This window comes from Zeus faber, assembly GCF_960531495.2.
Source record: "Zeus faber genome assembly, chromosome: 10".
In the NCBI taxonomy this organism is placed as follows: Eukaryota; Metazoa; Chordata; class Actinopteri; order Zeiformes; family Zeidae; genus Zeus; species Zeus faber.
Genome location: NC_137199.1, coordinates 29303663 through 29323077, shown reverse-complemented (window position 1 = coordinate 29323077; position 19415 = coordinate 29303663). Strand labels below are relative to the sequence as shown.

The 19415-nt window shown below is 43.9% G+C and overlaps 1 protein-coding gene across 2 annotated transcripts; it reads left to right on the top strand.

The window, feature by feature from the left end:
- Positions 1 to 1414: 1414 nt before the first annotated feature.
- On the top strand, positions 1415 to 16722 carry LOC307236171 (electron transfer flavoprotein-ubiquinone oxidoreductase, mitochondrial-like). Of its 2 annotated transcripts, XR_013844369.1 has the most exons (14): positions 1415 to 1612; positions 3234 to 3392; positions 4865 to 5094; positions 6269 to 6350; positions 8311 to 8429; positions 9207 to 9284; positions 11192 to 11338; positions 11991 to 12131; positions 12220 to 12363; positions 12653 to 12821; positions 13090 to 13272; positions 14286 to 14507; positions 14868 to 15108; positions 16234 to 16722. XR_013844369.1 is itself a non-coding variant. In XM_080008490.1 (13 exons), exons 1-13 carry the CDS (start codon positions 1582 to 1584, stop codon positions 15029 to 15031), a joined length of 1869 nt encoding a protein of 622 aa, XP_079864616.1. In that variant the 5' UTR covers positions 1415 to 1581; the 3' UTR covers positions 15032 to 16722. The 2 variants fall into 2 exon arrangements, 1 of the variants encoding a protein (XP_079864616.1); XM_080008490.1 differs by having other exon boundaries at positions 14868 to 16722.
- The last annotated feature ends 2693 nt before the right edge of the window (positions 16723 to 19415 follow it).

Below are 19415 nucleotides of genomic sequence, written 5' to 3'. Positions count from 1 at the left end.
AACAACAAAATGTTAATGGAAAAACATAAACATAGAAACAACATGTACGTGGAAAAACATAAACATAGAAACAAACATCTACATGGAAAAACAAATGTAGAAACAAACAACATGTTCATGGAAAAACATATACATAAAAACAAACATGTACATGGAAAAACATAAACATAGAAACAAACAACATGTACATGGAAAAACATAAACAAAGAAACAAATAACAACATGTACATGGAAAAACATAAACATAAAAACATCAGACATGTATTTCACAAAACATGATTAATTAAGTCTACGGAAATTGTAACAGGAATTCAACACATGGTCTCTTCCTGCGATGGCTACGGCAGCAAAGGAGAGAAAGGGAGAAGGCTGTAATCAGGAGGGCGTTCAGGGCTGTGTTCGAGGCAGATGCTCATAGTGTGTGTGAGCCTGTGATGAGCGCGTGGAGCTGTGCACCCCGACATCAAGCCACCCGGGGCGAACTGAGCCCCGCCATCGCCCGCAGACAGCCAGCCAACATCTCCATTTCAAATAAATTGAGGATGTATGTTGAGTATGTGATGCAAGTTCTACCAAACCAAACGAGGAACATAACTTGACTTGAAGACCTTGACCGGGTCCCTGCTTGACATGGGAGCAGCCGCAGGTGGAGTGTAATTTTTTGTGAAAGATTTGCATGTTTCTATTCAATTCAGTATTATTTTTTTAATGGTTATTTCTTGTGTTATTTTGTAGGTTATCTCTTTATTTTCTATTATATCATAAATATGACTACAAATTGATTTCAAAAACCAAAGATTAAAAAGATTTACCTGTCTCATACATTGCACTACACGGCATGCAGTGAAATGACTTTCGGCAACCTCCCGAGACAAACAAATAGGGAACAAAAGCATAAAACAAATAGAAAAAGTATATTTATATATTTATATAATATAAATAATAATATAAAAAAGGAATAAGATAGAACATTTAAATCAAATATTAATTACAATTAAAATTAAATAAATAAATAACAGAAACTATATATACAGTATATACATACATACATACATACATACATACATACATACATACATACATACATACATACATACATACATACATGTACATTGATTTTTATATATGTAAACAATGTACTAGATGATAAAGGTAGTAACAACATATTACAGTGTATTAAATAGCTGTGCTTGCGGAATCATAATCGTAATATGATTGATATTGATAAAGTAATATTAATATTTGAAGATAATAAATATATTCTCTCTATAATAAATATTTCTCCATAAAAGTCGCAGCAGACAAGGGGACGAGTCGATGACGTTCAACGCAGCAGAGGCGCTGATCTGCGCAACACGCGGATCGCGCACGTCGGCGGAGCGTCTCCATCCGGGTAGTTTGGACGTCCGCGCCTGCGCAGTCGCAGCTGCCAGCCGTGTCCCGTACGCGTCCGACCGGGTCCACGCCGCTGGTGTGAGGCCGAACAGCGACCTCTCCGCCGGCGTTTTCACCCCAAGTAAGCCCCCGTTCGCTGCAGCAGCCGGACCGGGCAGGGACCGGGCAGGGGCCGGGCAGGGCGGCATGTTTCCAGCCAGAAGATACTCGCTCCAAGGTAGGGTAGTCAGTTGGAGGTGACCGGCTGTCGCTCCCGACATACGGAGGGACGAAAAACTCTTTTTATCGGAGGTTTAATTGACACCCAGACACCGCGGGTGGATGTAAACCGACAGCAGCGGTAGACACCGCGGGTGGGTGTCAGCCGGCGGGTGTAGGCGGGCCATGGCGGTCGAACAGCGTCAGCCTTCGATGCTAACATGCTAACTGCTACGGGCTGCAATGTGGGTTAAAGTTGAACCGGTGCTGTGTTCGAGTCACGTCGGCTTGAAGCCCCTTTGATTTGCTTACGCTCAGATTCAACGTTCTTTATGTGCCAAGCAGTCATTTATATGCATCTATAATCTTATATCTTTATATTTATAAATAAGTGAAGTTGTAAAGGGGCAAACTCCGAGGGCCGTCCAACTCGAAATCAGATGTATAGAGTGGTTCAATACAAGCAAAGGGAAGCTTACCCGCTAAAAAAACACACGCGTTTTTATTGTGTGCAACTAACAGAGTACGTACAAGTTTAAACAAGGAGCTGGAATAATGCAGCGCAGCACGCAGGGCACTGTACAGAGGCCGTTTCCCGCTGCAGGCTGTTCCTTGGAAGGAATCTGGGCGTGAAGCAACATTTTAAAGGTAATTAGGTCATGTTTACGATCCGATGGGTGACGGGGCTGTATGTCAGAGGTTGAAGCTCGTAGTTCCCATCTCTCCCGCGTGACTTGAACGCAGCACGCGTACAGGTCGCCACCGGCTCAGGGTCGAGACAAGAGTCAGTGTTGGATCAAATACATTTGGAAATTCAGCTTTATTTGTGTTTATTTCGAGTCTTGCAACTCGCCAACTATGAACTTGAGCTTGGCTGGCAAGCATGTAGCTTGCCGTGGGACGGTTTGTCATCAACTCTCCGAGGGTTTTATTTTTGCGCGTTGTTCTTATTTTTGCAGGTGTTTTGTATTTTGCAATTTTACAGATTTTTTTTTGCAATTTTATACTTTGCAAGTGTTTTTTTTATTTTTGCAAGTTCTTATAATTAGGGCATCAATATTTTTTATTTACTTTGCCTTTGCACTGAACAATTGCAAATGTATTAATGAGAAATATAACTTTTTTTTGATATTTGAGGTGTATTCAATAATCTCCATATATTTTATCATGCTATTTAAGTAAATAACAAACGTAAATGAAATTATTATTATTTTGTTAGAGTTCCCACAGTTATTTAAGAGACACTCATCTATATGCTGTTTCCATTCTTTTGTGACGGGTCCGCCTTTCGTGGAAAAAATTGGAAAACAAGCAGAAGTGTAAGGCAGTCACAGTGAATTTGGTAAAGCAGTGTAGCTCAGTGTTCTGTAACTGTAAGTCAATATGGATGAACCTTCACAAAAAAAGGAACAAGAAAATATCCCCACTCCCTCAAATGACCAAGAACCCCTCCCCCCCCCCCGAAAATAAATAAAACAAATCAATGGATAAGAGTGAGAGTAAACCTGGATGTTGAAAAAAAACTAAATATTGCGGTTTCAAATGCACAATCCAGCCATCACAGGCAATCTGACAGATTACTACTTTTAATCAGAACAGTAGTTTTCTTCCACATTTGACATGACCTCTGACCCCTGCAGCCCACAGGTGCATCCAGGCGCTGAAGGCCGTGCATTCGGACCATGCGGCTCCCCAGCTCTACTACTCGGTGCGGCGGTGGAATGGCTCCTCGTCCTCTGCTCCCCGCATCACCACCCACTACACCATCCACCCGCGGGACAACGACCCCCGGTGGGAGGGTAGGTCCCTAAAATATGCACTTTGATTGATTTTTAGCTGCACAAACTGTAAAATATAAATAGTCGGGCCGTCCTGGGCAGCCCGCTACGGCCAGGCCTGCTTTGTTGATGTTCCCTTCTCCTAAAACAGTGTTGACAAAGGCAGGCGCTCAAGAAATTTGAACTTTGACCCCGTCTGCCACTGACCTTTAAAAACCCAACTGTTTTTTATCAGTGTGACGTAACGAGAAAAGAGCGATTGGAGACAAGGAATCTGATAGAAATGGAGGATGAACTGATTTTGTGTCTTTGGGAGTCTTAAAACTTTACAACATAACAGTGAACATTGTGTCTGTGTTCTCCCGCTATCTTATTACATTATCATTGTATTGACGTGTCGACTAGAGTGAAGTTTAAAAACCTGGTTTGTGGTTTCGGCCCGCTGATCTACAGTCTCCTTCAGGAGATGTGAAGGTAGCTCCCGTAGAAACCAGCCCCAGTGGCGTCTCTCCGAAGGAGGCTGTAGGGCCGCACGCTGAAACTGTACACCAGGGATTTTTTTCCCCTTTCCCGTCCGTGAAAATGTACTTATTTAGAGTTATTAGTGGAATTGAAGCTTAGGCTGTTAAGGGCGTGGAGAAAACAAGTCTTTACTTCTCCCTGCTCTTTGTCAAACATGTAGTGTATTTGTTTTTGTGAAGCATCTGCATTTTTTATTCAATTTTGTTGTTATTTTTAATGGTTATTTCTTGTGTTTCTTATCTGTTGTTTCATAAATGTATAGCTCAATAAAGTTAAGCATTTAGACTTTTGGCTTAGACTAGATTATAACGGCAGTAACACAAATTGCAAGAACAGATTATTTTTAATTGCTGTACTTGCAGAATAATCTTAATATGATTAATATTGATAAGTATAGTATTGATATTATCAGCCAATTAAAAGCATTGTAATATAATATTTGAAGGTCCCTAAAAGCTAACAACCACCGGCGTCGGTTGTTATACTGCTGATATTCCTGCTAATTATTCCTCACAGTTCGATGGATCATTTCTTTCCTTGTAATTAGGGCAGTTTTTATCCCAAATCCATCCAATTACTTAGTTCAATGAGCCATATTGAATCAATTCTGCTTCCATTGTTCTGAAAATCATTCAGCTCATAGCAACTGGATTTCAACTTCCCCCTTGTTGTCCGAATCCAGTGATTTGAATATTTGTATCAGATATCCAAGATAATAGCGTATCGGCATCAGATTTTTTCCCCAGAATGCAAATCTGCTTCCAACAGCCACATCAAATATGTGGATATTGAAGTAAAACTAATCGATGTTCTGTGTAGATACATAAAAGCATTTTGGATTTCTGTCATGGAGGAAAATGAATTGTTGCTCTGATGAGCCCTAGACTAGCGATGAAAGTCTCATTAGAAGTAATTGCTTGAGCTGTGTGTCCGCTGATGCCAATCTGCTAACATGGCGGGTTTCCTCCCAGGAGTGGAAATGGAGCGTTTTGCGGACGAGGCGGACGTTGTGATCGTGGGCGGAGGTCCGGCGGGGCTGTCGGCCGCCATCCGCCTGAAGCAGCTGGCCAACGAGCAGCAGAAGGAGGTCCGGGTGTGCGTGGTGGAGAAGGCATCTCAGATCGGCGCCCACACCCTGTCGGGGGCCTGCCTCGAACCCAGCGCCCTCACCGAGCTCTTCCCCGACTGGAAGGAACGAGGGGTCAGTGGGGTTTTCCTTGAATTACAACTGGGCCATGTGGGCTTTTAGTTGGCGATTGTCATTAAAATGATTGTGATCAATAATTACATTTGATAAATGTAAGAAGTAATTTATTTATATTACTGATTATTCTTATTTTAACATATATTTGTTATGGCACTGTCACAGTATTATTAGTTTGTAAGTCTAGCTTTGTGAAGAAGAGCCATTTAGGCATTGAACATCAGAAAATACATTTTAATCAATGCGATCAGGTGGTTATGCGGTATTTGTGAAACACTTTTGCATCATGGGAAATCATAGGTGATGCGGTATCTCTCAGATGATAATCAGGCTGGAATGCTCTCCATATGACACTTTTTACACCAAAATCAGCAGGTATACCCGGGTTTTTTGAATGCTGGTTAACCTGCTAGAAGTATGTGATTGACACATTTCCCATTACCAGGAGAGGACGATGCCTTTTTTTTTTTTCTGGTCTGGTGCGTCACATTCAACTTTGCGGCCACACCGGAACAGGGGCGTGTCATGGTTCCAGTGTGATTGCGAACAAAACAGTAGAAGCAGTGTCGAGTATCCATGCCCGCACCGGTCCTTCGGCGGCAGGGAGCGGAGACACTCCTCCAGTTCTGAGGCCGGCTTGGGGCGGTGCTGGAGCCCGGCGGGGACCGCTGTGGTCCCCACAGAGCGATCCCCACACTCAAAAGATTTCATGGTCCCCTATGCGGGGGGAAAAAAGTAAATAACTTTGGATTTTGGATTCTAAATCGGATGTGAAACGATCTAATGGTGCACAGATATTCCTGTTTATTTATACGCCAACGTCCATGACTTCAACGCGCCTCGTGCCGCATAAAGAGGTGGAATTTAGCGCGTCGACCCAGGTGTCCATCAGAACCAGAGCCGATAAAAACCTGTGTCTATTGCAGGGTCATTTGTCCTGGGACTGAAACCCGGGTGTAACCTTTGCCATTCCCAGGTTTTAGCGTGTGTTACGGGGTTTTTGGCGCAGTGGGAGGTGGGTATATGTTAGCTGCTCCCAGGGAATCAGTGCGGTGCTGAACCGATCTGACGGCCGTCCAGACAAACACTTTGGACTAGCGATGAGCGCGGCCACTAATGAACCCCACCAACATGTTTCTTTTTCCTAACGCTCGTCTCGCTGTCCCTTCAGGCTCCACTTAACACCCAGGTGACCGAGGATGTGTTCAGCATCTTGACCCAGAAACACCGGATCCCTGTTCCCATGCTGCCGGGTAGGGGCCCAGCTCGTTCGGCACGGATGCCTCGTCCTGTGTATGAAATCATACCGTGCGCATTGTGTGACCTCAATGAAGCTTGCAGTCAAATTCCAGAAATGTATCGAATATGTCTTCCTGACAAAACACCTCTCATGCCTTGATGAAACCTAAACCAGGTGTTCACATTTCACAAATGCTGGAATCGGAAAAATAAAATATAGAATGTAAAAAATAAAATATATTGAAATATAGAGATGTGGAGCTGGGCTAGTCGCAGTTAGTCCCAGAAGCCCTTTTTTTACACTTTAGCCCTGTTCCTCCGTGCCCCGCCCCCACACTATTTTTAGTGCTTTCATTTGGAGGAACCCGGCACGGCGGTCGGGGAGCTGTGTTCGCATCCCGATGCTGACGATTCACAAATAGAAAAATACGTTCATGATTCCCCTTATTTATAATTCCCCATTGAAATGTTATCTGTGTGCATTTTTTAAGCTTCATCTGGTGTATCCTGTTATTTTGATGTGTCTGTGCATTTAAAAAAAAAAAAAAGGAAAAAAAAAAAAAATACAGCTTGACTTGGATATCAGTCGACTGACAGGTTTCCGATTGATTCGAGTACATTTACATCTACAAGGAATTTCTTCTGGTCAGTATAGACCTCTGCATTTAAAAAATAAAAAGCTTAACAGTCATGAAAAATGGACTATAATAATAAAATAAATACAATTGAGATATCAGATATATATATCCTCATTATTTATAAAATGTCAATATATTGATATATTTTCGGTGCCCAACCTTACCAGTGGTTAACTAATGGTGGAAAATAAGTGTAAATGTTTAAATACCACCAGAGTTTGAACAGATCATGATCTGTGTGCTGGGGAATTCACATGTCACAGATGCTGCACCCAGGAATGTGCAATGGATTCTTTGTTTTGAGGCATAACCTGGAATTTGGGTATGTAGGAATGTAGGTTGTGAAAAATGTTTCACTGGAGTTTAACACAGTAGCTGTTAACAAGTGTTTTTTTATGGAATTTCATTAAGTGTGCAACTAAACCCAGATTATTTGCTTTTAATTGCAAAGAATAAATATATACTAGTATAATATAATAGTATATAAAACAAAAAAATAAGTGCTTGACGGCCATATTGGTAACCAAAACATAGAGACTCAGAACAAATGGTGTTAAGCAAATGAGAAAATCTCCCGCTGCTGAGAGCCTCACACTGGAAAAATCCCCAAATCCTGGATTAAGATGGTCATCTGTATTGCTCCCACGTCACCTGGGAAACCTGTCTGCAAGTTGAGAGGTTTTGGGATAAGGAAGAAAAACATTATGTCGTGTTTAGAAAGCCGGAGGAGAGAGTATTGTGTATTTATTTAAATTTTTTTCGAATGCGCTGGGGAAACTCTGACATGATTGGGGATACGGAATGAAAGCCAAAAAAAACGTTTGTTATTGTTTAAAATCTGACGTATGGTTTATGCATGTCAGATTCTAAAGACACTCGTTACACCCCAACCGATCAGTCGATGGCAATAAAACTACTGGATTGGATTGTTTCTCTGCAGAAATGTCCTGAAGTTGGCAAAAATCAATAATATGCATTTGATAAACCAAAAGTGTACGAGAATAAATAAAATAATGTCAGTTAAATAATTTCAGTTAATTGTAAACAAAGAAAACCTTTTAATTATGTCCTTTTCCTTGTATCACTTGATATGACTTGATAACAATAAACCTTTATTTTGTAACACCTTTCATGCAACTCAAAGTGCTTTACAGCAACAAAAGGCAATCAAATAATAAAGAGAGAAACTAACGCAATAAACATTTATTTTAGCCTCCCATTTGGGTTCTACTGGCTGTTTTTATGTGTTATTGATCCATCTCCTGTACCCTTGTGTTATATCAGGGCGTGGCAGTTTACTGCATGACTCTCTCTATGTCTTACCGTCTGCCTGCAGGGCTGCCCATGAACAACCACGGGAATTACATTGTGCGCCTGGGGAACCTGGTGCGCTGGCTGGGCGAGCAGGCGGAGGAGCTGGGGGTGGAGCTGTACCCGGGCTACGCCGCAGCCGAGGTCAGTGGCTGCTCATCCCTCCGTCATTAACACCAAAATGTTGGTGGAGTCAACACGCTGTTTTCTGCTTTCACTTTCTGCAAATCCTCCATTATCAGTGATGTACCAGAGCACCGCTTCATATTCCCTGTGCTGATCGATGGCCGCATACAGTTTTACATAGGTTTGGGTCATATGCCCAAAATATTCTATTCTGATATAGCCCGTTTTTTGTGTATTCGATTTGTTTATATAAAAAGTAATTTGTGACGCGACGCAACACCAACTTACTTTGGATACCCACTCACCGTGCACGATAACCCCAAATTATGTAAAATGTTGATGTGCGGCATAGCAATAGAAATTATGTAAAAAAACAATAATTATACGTATGGATATATATCTATCGTAAGTAATGGTTATTGCAAGTGGTCCTTTGAATATCTACTTGAAAAAGTAGTATGAGTAGTATTAAATGGTATCATGTGCTTGTTTGGTGAATGTTCTGACGCCAACGAGCTACGCTGGTTTATCTAATTTATAGCAGCTGCCTTTCACTTCTAACCTGTTATCTTTGCATTCTCCGCCAAAAAAGGCGGACCCCGCCACCGACAGTAGGAAAAAGACTATTGAGTAACACATGCAAAATGCAAATACACTGAATGGCTGTTTCTTACAAAGAGCCAGCGAGAAAACAATCAATTATTTGGATTAAATCTTTTGGATTACCACTTTAATGGTGATATTTTGAAACCTGTGTGAAGGCAGTTTGATTAAAGTGGTACTTTGGTCTTCCAGGTTTTGTTTCACGAGGACGGCAGCGTCAAAGGAATCGCTACCAATGACGTCGGCATCGCTAAGGATGGTACGCCCAAGGTAATCTGCAACAACAGCACCGCAACCGAGTACTTTTAGAAATGAGCTGACAAACACAAAGCTCCTCCATATTGAACTTATGTGCAAATGTCATGTTGCTTCAAAGGGATTTAGAGGTTTCAAAGAGGAAGGAAATGTTTGTAGTTTTCCTGCTTTGTAGTGTGTGTGTGTGTGTGTGTGTGTGTGTGTGTGTGTGTGTGTGTGTGTGTGTGTGTGTGTGTGTGTGTGTGTGTGTGTGTGTGTGTGTGTGTGTGTGTGTGTGTGTGTGTGTGTGTGTGTGTGTGAGCGAGACCCCGTCATACTACTTTTTTTGCAAACAAAGAGAGAATTGTTTAAAATTAGGGACTGGACAACACTACCTATTCCAATATCACTGACAGTGCGACTTTGCAAAAGTCAGTTCAATGCATTAAGAAAAGAACAAAGTGCTTCATCATGTTCATCTTCACGTCGTGTTGAAGTTTCCGATGGCTCCGCCCCCCCGCAAACTCTCATGTTGTGTATATTGCATCCTATGTCAGGATCCGCAGACACGGCCCGCTCACACCGTGTTATTGCTGAGTAAGGTTAAAGCCGCGTTCACACTGAATCCGTAACTGCAGCCGACAGTCGCATCCTCCACGTCTCCAGTTGCGCGTCACAAAATTTCGGAAAATGGGAAAGCTCGATTTTTCCAGCGTGAGTTTAAAACCCCTTTGTATCGTCTTTCCAAAGAAAAAACAAAAAACACACAGTTCACTTCTATAAAAAGAGGTTTATTGATGGTGAATATGGTGACATCCAAGGTTAGCGTTAATAATGGCCAAATCTTATAGACGTGACTTATTTACTTTAATTTTGAGCCCAATTCCAATAAGAAATTGACCGATGTAACTTCCGGTCGTCGTGTCGGACCCAATCTTGTCGCATGAGTTGGAAGATGTGAAGCGTTCCCAGAGCCTCCATCGTAGAGTCCCACTCTCCATAGAAATGAATGGACTTTCAGTTTGTTGTTGGCGTTTGTCGGACGCGTTGTGAAGCAAACTTTAGTTTTAAACCAAGGGGTGAATTTTGCTTCTTGTGTTTAATGTCCCGTTATTTGTGGGAGAAGGTTGTCCCTTGGGTTGGGTAATCTCTGCCTTTCTGTGCAGCTGGAGATAACGGCAGAGTTAATCCTGCTCCTTGCTGCTTCTCAACAGAAGTATGAAATCTGCTTTTTATACGGAGGCATGAATGGTCCCACTGACGCTTACATTTTGGCTCGGAAATAAAAACATTGTCTGTCCTTGTTTTCAGTTTGGTTTTTGGTTAATTTAAATGTGACGCCCATTGCAGTCATTGTGTGTGTATTCTAGGCTTCTGATTAGAAAGCTGTTTAAATGCTAATTGTTTTACGAGGCGCCAGGCGTGTAACACACCGACACTTAGCCAAACATGCACTTGTTAAGTCAATATTTATATTTGCATTCATGTGTGAAACCCGCTACACTTATTTAATTAAGTCTTAATTCGAATGGCAACATGGTTTGTCCTGCTGCTGTATTGTTGTGAGTAGCTCGCCCACAGTAGACCGCTTCCCTGTTTACACACTGTGGGCAGTGAGTGGTTATGCATTTCCCTTAAAATATTGAATCCATTTAACAAAAAAAATCCAGAATAGTGGCACTTTTTTACCTGCAGTGCAAAGTGGCCCACATCGGATCTGAAAAAACTCATAAATGCAGACTTCTGTTTTTTTGTTCACACATTTTTGCTCAAAAATGTTGATCTGGGTTCAAATTGGTGAAAATATCTATGTATCTAAAATATGTGCACCACTTTGAATGCGACTGTGGGGCTGCTGATCTTATTGGAGGGTTTGCTGATGGTGACTGATGGTAAGTTTGGGTTAAAGCTTAATGACTAACTGCGCTCATCGCTGGGGTCAGGACACCTTTGAGAGGGGAATGGAGCTCCACGCCAAGGTGACGCTGTTTGGGGAAGGCTGCCACGGACACCTGGCCAAGCAGCTGTACAAGCAGTTCAACCTGCGGGAGAACTGCGAGCCTCAGACGTACGCCATCGGCCTCAAGGAGGTAGACGACCGCTCGCACATACTTCATGACACTTCAGTCCCTCCTCGTGCCACCCGACCCCGCGGCACATTTTTAACGGTGTATGTGGATCGTTTTTCGTGTGCTGGCACCATTAAGGTGCCAATCAGTTTAAACCCCAACACTCCTCCACACATATTTTAAAAAAGAAAAGCTTCTGTGGTGATGGTGTGAAGAAGTCTGTATTCATTTCGGCAGCTTTCACAAAGCCTGAAAGACTTGGCTCATATATGAAGCGGATTGCAACACCCACACAAGTAGTATAGTACATATTATCTATTATTGATAAAGGCAATATCTTTCAAGGTGTGTCCAGACCGTCAACAAATAACACCGGTTAGCTGGGCACTACTTCATTGTTGAAGTGGTTAAAAATACTCCTTTTATCTGATTTATCACCTGCATTGTACTGGCTCTGTTTTTGATAACCACAGTCAAACACTGAGGTTTGTCCTTGGTGGTTGCCACAGCTTGGTACCGACTGAGACGCTTGCAGCAGCCTTTGTTAACATTGACAGTGTATGGGTTGAAGGACATGGACTGCACCCAAAATGTCCAACAACCTCGTAGTAGCAGCGACTTCCTGGTTTCAGAGCGCTGGATCAGTTTCTGATTCTCCATTCCACTGTTTCAGCTGTGGACGATTGATGAGAAGAAGTGGCGTCCCGGGCGGGTGGAGCACTCGGTGGGTTGGCCGCTCAACAGGAACACGTACGGCGGCTCCTTCCTGTACCACCTGAATGAAGGCGAGCCGCTGGTGGCCCTGGGCTTTGTGGTGAGTGGAAATGAGTGCTGTGCCAGGATTGGACGGAACAAGCATCACGGTTTCTCTTGATTGGGATTGACCCCCGACCGTTCTGCAGGTTGGCTTGGACTACTCCAACCCCTACCTCAACCCCTTCCGGGAGTTCCAGCGCTGGAAACACCACCCCTTCGTCTCACGCACTCTGGAGGGAGGCACCAGGATCGCCTACGGAGCCAGAGCTCTGAACGAGGGAGGCCTACAGGTGTGCAGCTCCAAAATAAAGTGACGTTGTGTGATTTATGACCACCAGAGGGAGCACTAGACTATAATAAGCTGATCAATAACGAGTCTGTGGTTTCCCTGAGGCTCCGGGAAATCTTACATTTATTCTAGGTTTAACCCTTTCTTTGGTCGATGTTCTTTACTGCAGAGTGCTCATTGTCTGTACAACAAACTACAAACATCCAGAAGATGAAGGTGTAGTTAACGTATGAAGGTTGTTAAAAGTAAAAGCTGAGCCGGAATTCCCCTGTCCCCATCTTCCTCTCCAGTCCATCCCAAAGCTGACCTTCCCCGGAGGGCTGCTGATTGGCTGCAGCCCCGGCTTCATGAATGTGCCAAAAATCAAAGGCACCCACACGGCCATGAAGAGCGGGATGCTGGCGGCCGAAGCCGTCTTCCCTAAAATCACCGCCGAAAGCCCCGACTCTGAGACGGCAGGTAATGTACAGCCAAATCAAGTCACTTCTATGATTCTCTGAGAGAGAATTAAAACATTAAAATGCAAAAGCTGAAAAAAAGCTAATGTGGTACCGTGGAGGGAATGAAGTTGAGTGTGGGTCCAGCATTCTAACTCTAAACTGTTTGGACAGATTCAGGCGCACCAGCTCAGGGCAAACAGCCGCTGTTTGTCTTCCCTAGCAACCAAATCAATTGGGTCGATGAGGGCCAAAAAGAGGTTGTCATCCCCGCCTTCTTCCTCCTTCAGGTCTCCATGTGCCGGAGTACGCAGAGAACCTGAAGAGGTCGTGGGTGTGGAAGGAGCTGCACGGCGTGAGGAACATCAGGCCGTCCTTCCACAACTACTTTGGTCTATACGGGGGGATGGTCTACACCGGGATCTTCTACTGGATCCTCAGGGGGAAGGAGCCCTGGACCCTCAAACACTGTGGTATGTCCCTGCAGTTCAACCCCCCATCAGCTGGGGGGCGGTCGCTCCCAAACATATCATATATATATATATATATAGTCCGGTTGAGCCACCAGGACATCCCAGTTGTATTGGATTCTAAAAACCAAAACACATGGTCACGCAGTCTCTTAAGTTTCCATTTCAGTGCGATCTTGCTGAAATGAGACGCGACAACAAGTTCTCTCTCCAAGTGGGAGTGTGTTTGGGAACCAGTGGCGGTGATTCCCATCATCCTGTGAGAACGGAAGCGCTTGATGGGGAAATCTGTCTGGAGACGCTGTCGTCTCAGCGGCAACATTTCAGCAATCTGAGGGTTTCGCTAAAATCTTGAACTTGGGTTTACAGGTCGTCATCTCAGCATAAAGACTTTGTCTGGTTTGTTTCTGCGTCAACAGCCTACCCGACTTTATACTTACTTAAAAATCCCATTTCATAAAATAGTCGATAACCTTCCCTGTAAATACTTAAATCAAGTAGAAAGATTGATTTGATGCGTGCAGACACTGTATGCATAGACTGAAGTCACGGAGCCTCGGGAAGTTATTTCCGCCGAACAGAAGAATTTTAAACGTCTCCGGTTCCAGTCGTCAGGAGGCTGTAAGGAACTTCCTGGACTCTGCGGGAAGCGGAATGTGTTCAATCATCTCCTCAGGTGGTGTACATATCAGGAAGCTAAACGGAACAATATTATCAAAAATGAACTAAATAATAAAACTAAACGTCATTCAACAAGACCAATTTGAGGCAAATTCAATGCGGCTTTAATGACTTAAGTTTAGTCAATTGTCGTGCAAATTATTTTTCCGATTTCAATTTATTCAATCCCTCGCTGAGAGGTTCTCAGCAAAGTTATTTCTAGTGAAACTAAATTGACACTGTGAGGGGCAGGGCCATTGTACATACTACGGTTTAGAAAATAAATCACATCTTCACAATAAAGGGTTGATGAGCAGGTTGATTCATCTGTTTTATAACTGTGTCCTTGGTTCCAGGCCTGGACTCGGCTCAGCTCAAACCCGCCAAGGACTGCGCCCCCATCGAGTACCCCAAGCCCGACGGCAAGCTGAGCTTCGACCTGCTGTCCTCCGTGGCGCTGAGCGGCACCAACCACGAGGGCGACCAGCCGGCCCACCTCACCCTGAGGGACGACAGCGTCCCCGTGGAGCGGAACCTGGCCCTCTACGACGGCCCCGAGCAGCGCTTCTGCCCCGCGGGTACGCAGCCTGATATTCGTATCGTCCAGGAAGTACTACAGTTAGTTAGTGCCGGTGTCGTCCTGGTACTTTCCACATAATATGGCTTCGGACTAATTTGGCACGTAACAAATGTTAAAATACATTTCAGCCCCAAGTCACCATTAGATGTCGTCCCTTGTATTGTGTAAAACTATCTCCTGGTCCCAGGAACACGTTTTTGTCGACGGTATTACAATTAACATTTGTTAATTTGTCAAGGTGTAAACACCGTTACACTGCTCTTTTTTAATTAATCAGTTTTGGCAGGTTCCCAGATCTCTCCAAACACACCTTTGGGAGCATTTCTCGACTGAATCCTAATGCCGCCCCTGTCTCCAGGTGTGTACGAGTATGTTCCCATGGAGACGGGCGAAGGCATGCGGCTGCAGATCAACGCCCAGAACTGCGTGCACTGCAAGACATGCGACATCAAAGACCCCAGTCAGAACATCAACTGGGTGGTTCCCGAGGGCAGCGGCGGCCCCGCCTACAACGGCATGTGAGCCGCTCCCTTCCGGCGACACCAACGTGCCTCCGTACGGACGCCCGTGGCCACAGGCTGGATTGAGGGCAAACTCAGGTACGTCGGAACGACGGCAGCCCCTCGGGTCGACTCCCCGGGACCGAAAAATACGTTTTCCTTCAATAGAAATGGAAAGGTTGTGAATTTCAACTGTTGCCGTCGTATTCTCAGAAGGCCTCAGACAGTGGAGCAGGTTCCTTGTTTTATTCAGTTTTTTGCCTTTTTGTAAACCAAACAGTGTGTTACGTAGCCCACAGCAAATTCAGGAGCACTTGATCTTTTACCGCGTCGTAGAAAAACAAAAAACAGCCTGTAAACAGCAACGTGTCAAACTGTTCAATGAAGGAATTTGCTGGATTTGAAAGAAATAAACGAGCAGGTTTTTTTTCAAACTACCGGAGACAAAAACAATCTGGTTCCTGGCGCAGGCCCAGCTTTTCCCCGTCACAGGAAAAAGAAGAAAGAGTAGACGTTAAGGTTTCTGTGTTTTGGGGCGTTCCGGATCTTACTGCGGCGGCGGTGCCGGCGCTTCCCGCTGAGAGGCGGAGGCGTCACGCAAGCGTCTTGGTCTGGATCTTCTTCTCCTTTTCCTTCTCGTCCTTGATGTTCATCTGGACCGATGGCCGTCGGGGGACGGAGGAGCGTGGTTCCCATTAAACCAAGAAGCTCTTACGACGTAGCGCTCGGCTGCACCTTACCCTGGAAACCCACATTAGGTTTTTTGTGTCTTGAATAACATTCGTTTTATTTATCCACACAAGGAGGGGTGACATTACCGTTAGTCCAAGACACAGTGACGTGAAGACCAGATTTAACGAGTTATTGAGCTGCAGCAGAGTAGTAACGTCAAGCTATGAACGGTTGTAAATGATGGAACCAACATTTGATGAAGGCCTTGGTTGAACACACCTCACTGCGACCCTGCTGAAGGACTTTGAATCAATGTTTCCAATTGTATTTTCCCTCCCAAGCAATTTGGCGTCCGAATTCGAGAAATAACGAGCCCTGGAGAAACGCGTTGGCACAGGTGACGGAGGAAAATGGGGTGAACGTGGACGGCTGTCACCCTTGTCTCCCGGTGTGATTTCCTGAGCTTCCTTCAGATCGATCTGAAACACGGCAAAGAGGTTGAGGGAACAAAAACCAGGCTTCACACTTTATTCTTTATTCTCCCCCTCGCAGTTCAATCGGTGCAGCAGGATTGTGTTCTCGTCAGCTGACTTAAAAGACACCTCACTATGTGCTGAACAGTCGTTCTCCAGCATCACTCAGTAGGATCTGCGTCGGTTGGATTACTCTGAATCCAAGATTGAGAAACAGCGAAAAGGAAAAAAAAATAACACCTGTGTATTGTGCTTTAATACATTGGAAAATATTGAGTTCAACAACTATGTAACACGGAGTCTCTGTGACATCAGTTATTCACATTGTATGTGAGCGACTACTGCAAACTATATACAGTATACACACTCATGTAGTAATACTTTATACAGTATACGCATCATCTGGTTAAGTCACCTGTTCACCAACTAGAGATGCACCGATTGCAATTTTCTTGACTGATTCAGATTCCTGATTATTATTATTATTTTTTTTTTTTCCAAGGCTGACATGCACATTCTGATTTTCATTCAATTGTTTGTTCATAATAAAACATTAACTATTAAATCACTTTTACGTTGTTGTCTGATCATTCTGATTTTTTTATATCCGTGATCAGTTGGTCTCTCAATGACCAATACATATGTGTTCTGATCGCATGTGATCGGACGGCTGCACGTACGGACCACTGCGAGTTCCAGTTACCAAAACAGTGAGATTTCTGATTTTGACACTGTGTTTATTATTTTTATTCACTATGGGATATGGGACGGTCACCAATTTTCAGTATAATTTAACCCGTAACTGGACGTCATATAACTAACATGGAAATGTTCAGTTCAAACTTCAAATTAAAGTCTCACTTTTAAGTGCAAATATCACTTTATATTTGATATGGTACCATGGTGTCATTCCAAATTTCTTTGAATAATAATAAATGGCCGACTCTTTTCACTCTGGACGTCCTCCACTGAAATCAAATGGAACAATTGGTTTTATTGATTCGTTGAGTCTCAGAAAAGAGTCACATTTTTCATCAAGAGCGGAGTCGGTGCACTATGAACAACCAGAGCAGACGCTCCACTGTGGCGACAGCGATAAACGATCTAATCTTTGTTTACCTTGAAGTACTTCAAAACAGCCGACATTTTCTTTTTTGAGCGTCAACTACCTTACATTGCGTTGTATCAGGTATGAGTATCGGAGCATTTTTACAAGTACGGTACGTGAGCACAGTATCAGGCGTATAAATTTGATCGACACTGATCGGTGCATCGCATGCTTTATTTGTAACATTACATGAAGAGGAGCAAATGCATTGAATGGTCCTTTCCTATAGAGTTTGGCTCAGTGTGGGGTTTTCACCAAATCTTACGGATTACCTCTTTAACATCTTTTAATGTAGCATCAAGACTTTGTGTTGTACTTTAAGTTACGGATCCATTAAATTACCAGACTGTGCAGGGTGGAGGTGGAGGGTGGGGTGCTTACCATGGCCATGTTGTAGGCTTATTGTAATTGTGTTAAATGTAAGTCGCTTTGGATAAAAGCGTCTGCTAAGTGTAATGTAATGTAGTCCTTCAGGCCCTGCCAGGCCTGAGCTCTACGGAACAGAGCTTTGGTGTTGGACTGGTTGAGCCCCAGCGCCTGCGGGGGAAACAACGCGCACAGTTACCAGCTTGGTGGAGCAAGGTTCCTGGTCTCCCCAGGACGTGGTCACGTTAAACACCACGCTCGCGCCCAGGCCTCAGGAGGAACGAGGACGTACAGATTGTTACTTACAGTCCCACACAGGCTGACTTTCACATTTCTGACCTCACAAAGTTACAGTGAAGATGTGGAGAACTTCAACCGGTAAGTCTAGTCAAGGGGTTCCTGGAGAAGCAGGTTTAATATTCAAAACAATAAATAGATGTGGTATTAGCGCTGGGTGTTGGGCAGGATTTCACAATTAAGTACAACTCAAATGGTAAATGGATAAGAATTGTACATCCAGATAGTGACGTTTTATACATCATGCAAACTGCAAAGACACTTCCAGTTATACCAGATGATGTGATTACAAACATATTTCACAGAACAAATACAGTTTTAATACATAAATTAAACCTTGAAATGAAATTACCCTGTTTATCATTTCTGGGGTTTTTTTTGTTTTAATTGTCACCATTTGATGGTCTTTACAGTACGAAAGGTGTTGTGACCGTATGTATATGACAAATAACCTCTTGAACTTGAACAAATAAAGGTTATTATTAATTATGAGTGACTATGTACTTAATACAAGTGGAAAATGGTTCCATAACTTCCAAACAAAGTATGGATATTAAACATTGATTCAGAAATTGAAACAATAGAATAATGTCTCCCCCCTCAACCAAACATTTACTCAAAAATGAATATTGTTACACATTGAATAGAACGGTCTGAGGAAAATTCATTTTCCAGGAGCTTTTAGTCAATTTTGAATAATTCCAAGATTGAAAAGTAAATAAAAACGCATTATGAAATTCCAGGTTTTGGAATTTGGGAAATCTCCCCCAAGCGCTAGTAACAGAAGTGGTACTGCACCTCGTTGCAGCTCCCCAGCGCCTCCTGCCAGGGCCGCGGCTTCAGCTTGCAGGCCGCCGTGTCGGGGGTGCAGCTGAGCACGATGGGCTCCAGGCGCTGACGTAGCTCCTCCCCCTCCTCCAGCAGCTCGCCGCTCCCCTCCAGGTAGCAGCGGGCGGAGGAAGCGGCACGCGGGGCGGGGCTTTCGTCAACGCACACACCTCGCTTTTTCTGAGCTCGGGTCAAACCAAAAGTCCAAGCGGCGTCATCCTCCCAGATATCTCCACCCCGGACCCTGGAGCAGCTGACCCTTATTACGAAACCTCGAGAGTTATATTTCATACGTTTAACCCTGGAAGGCACACGGTGCGTCAAGGTGGACCGGGGTTGGTTGGTTTCCCTGCTTCGGTTGTCAAACAAAAAAATCACTGCAACGTTAACGCATGGTTTCTCAATTCCTTTAATCTTACTTTCTTCTTTCGGGCGTCAATTCCAATCTACAACGACCAGATAAGGACAGGGACACCACCAGAAGACAACGGCCACAATGCCTTTCAACCTTATGCAAATGAGCAGCGCCGGGCGCCAATAGAGGAGGGAAGACACGCTCTCCACGGCGCTGATCCTTGGAAAACGGACGCCGGGACCACGGTTCCTGATATTTAAAATGGAAAACGTCACTTAAACAATCGATAAAATGAAACATGTCATTT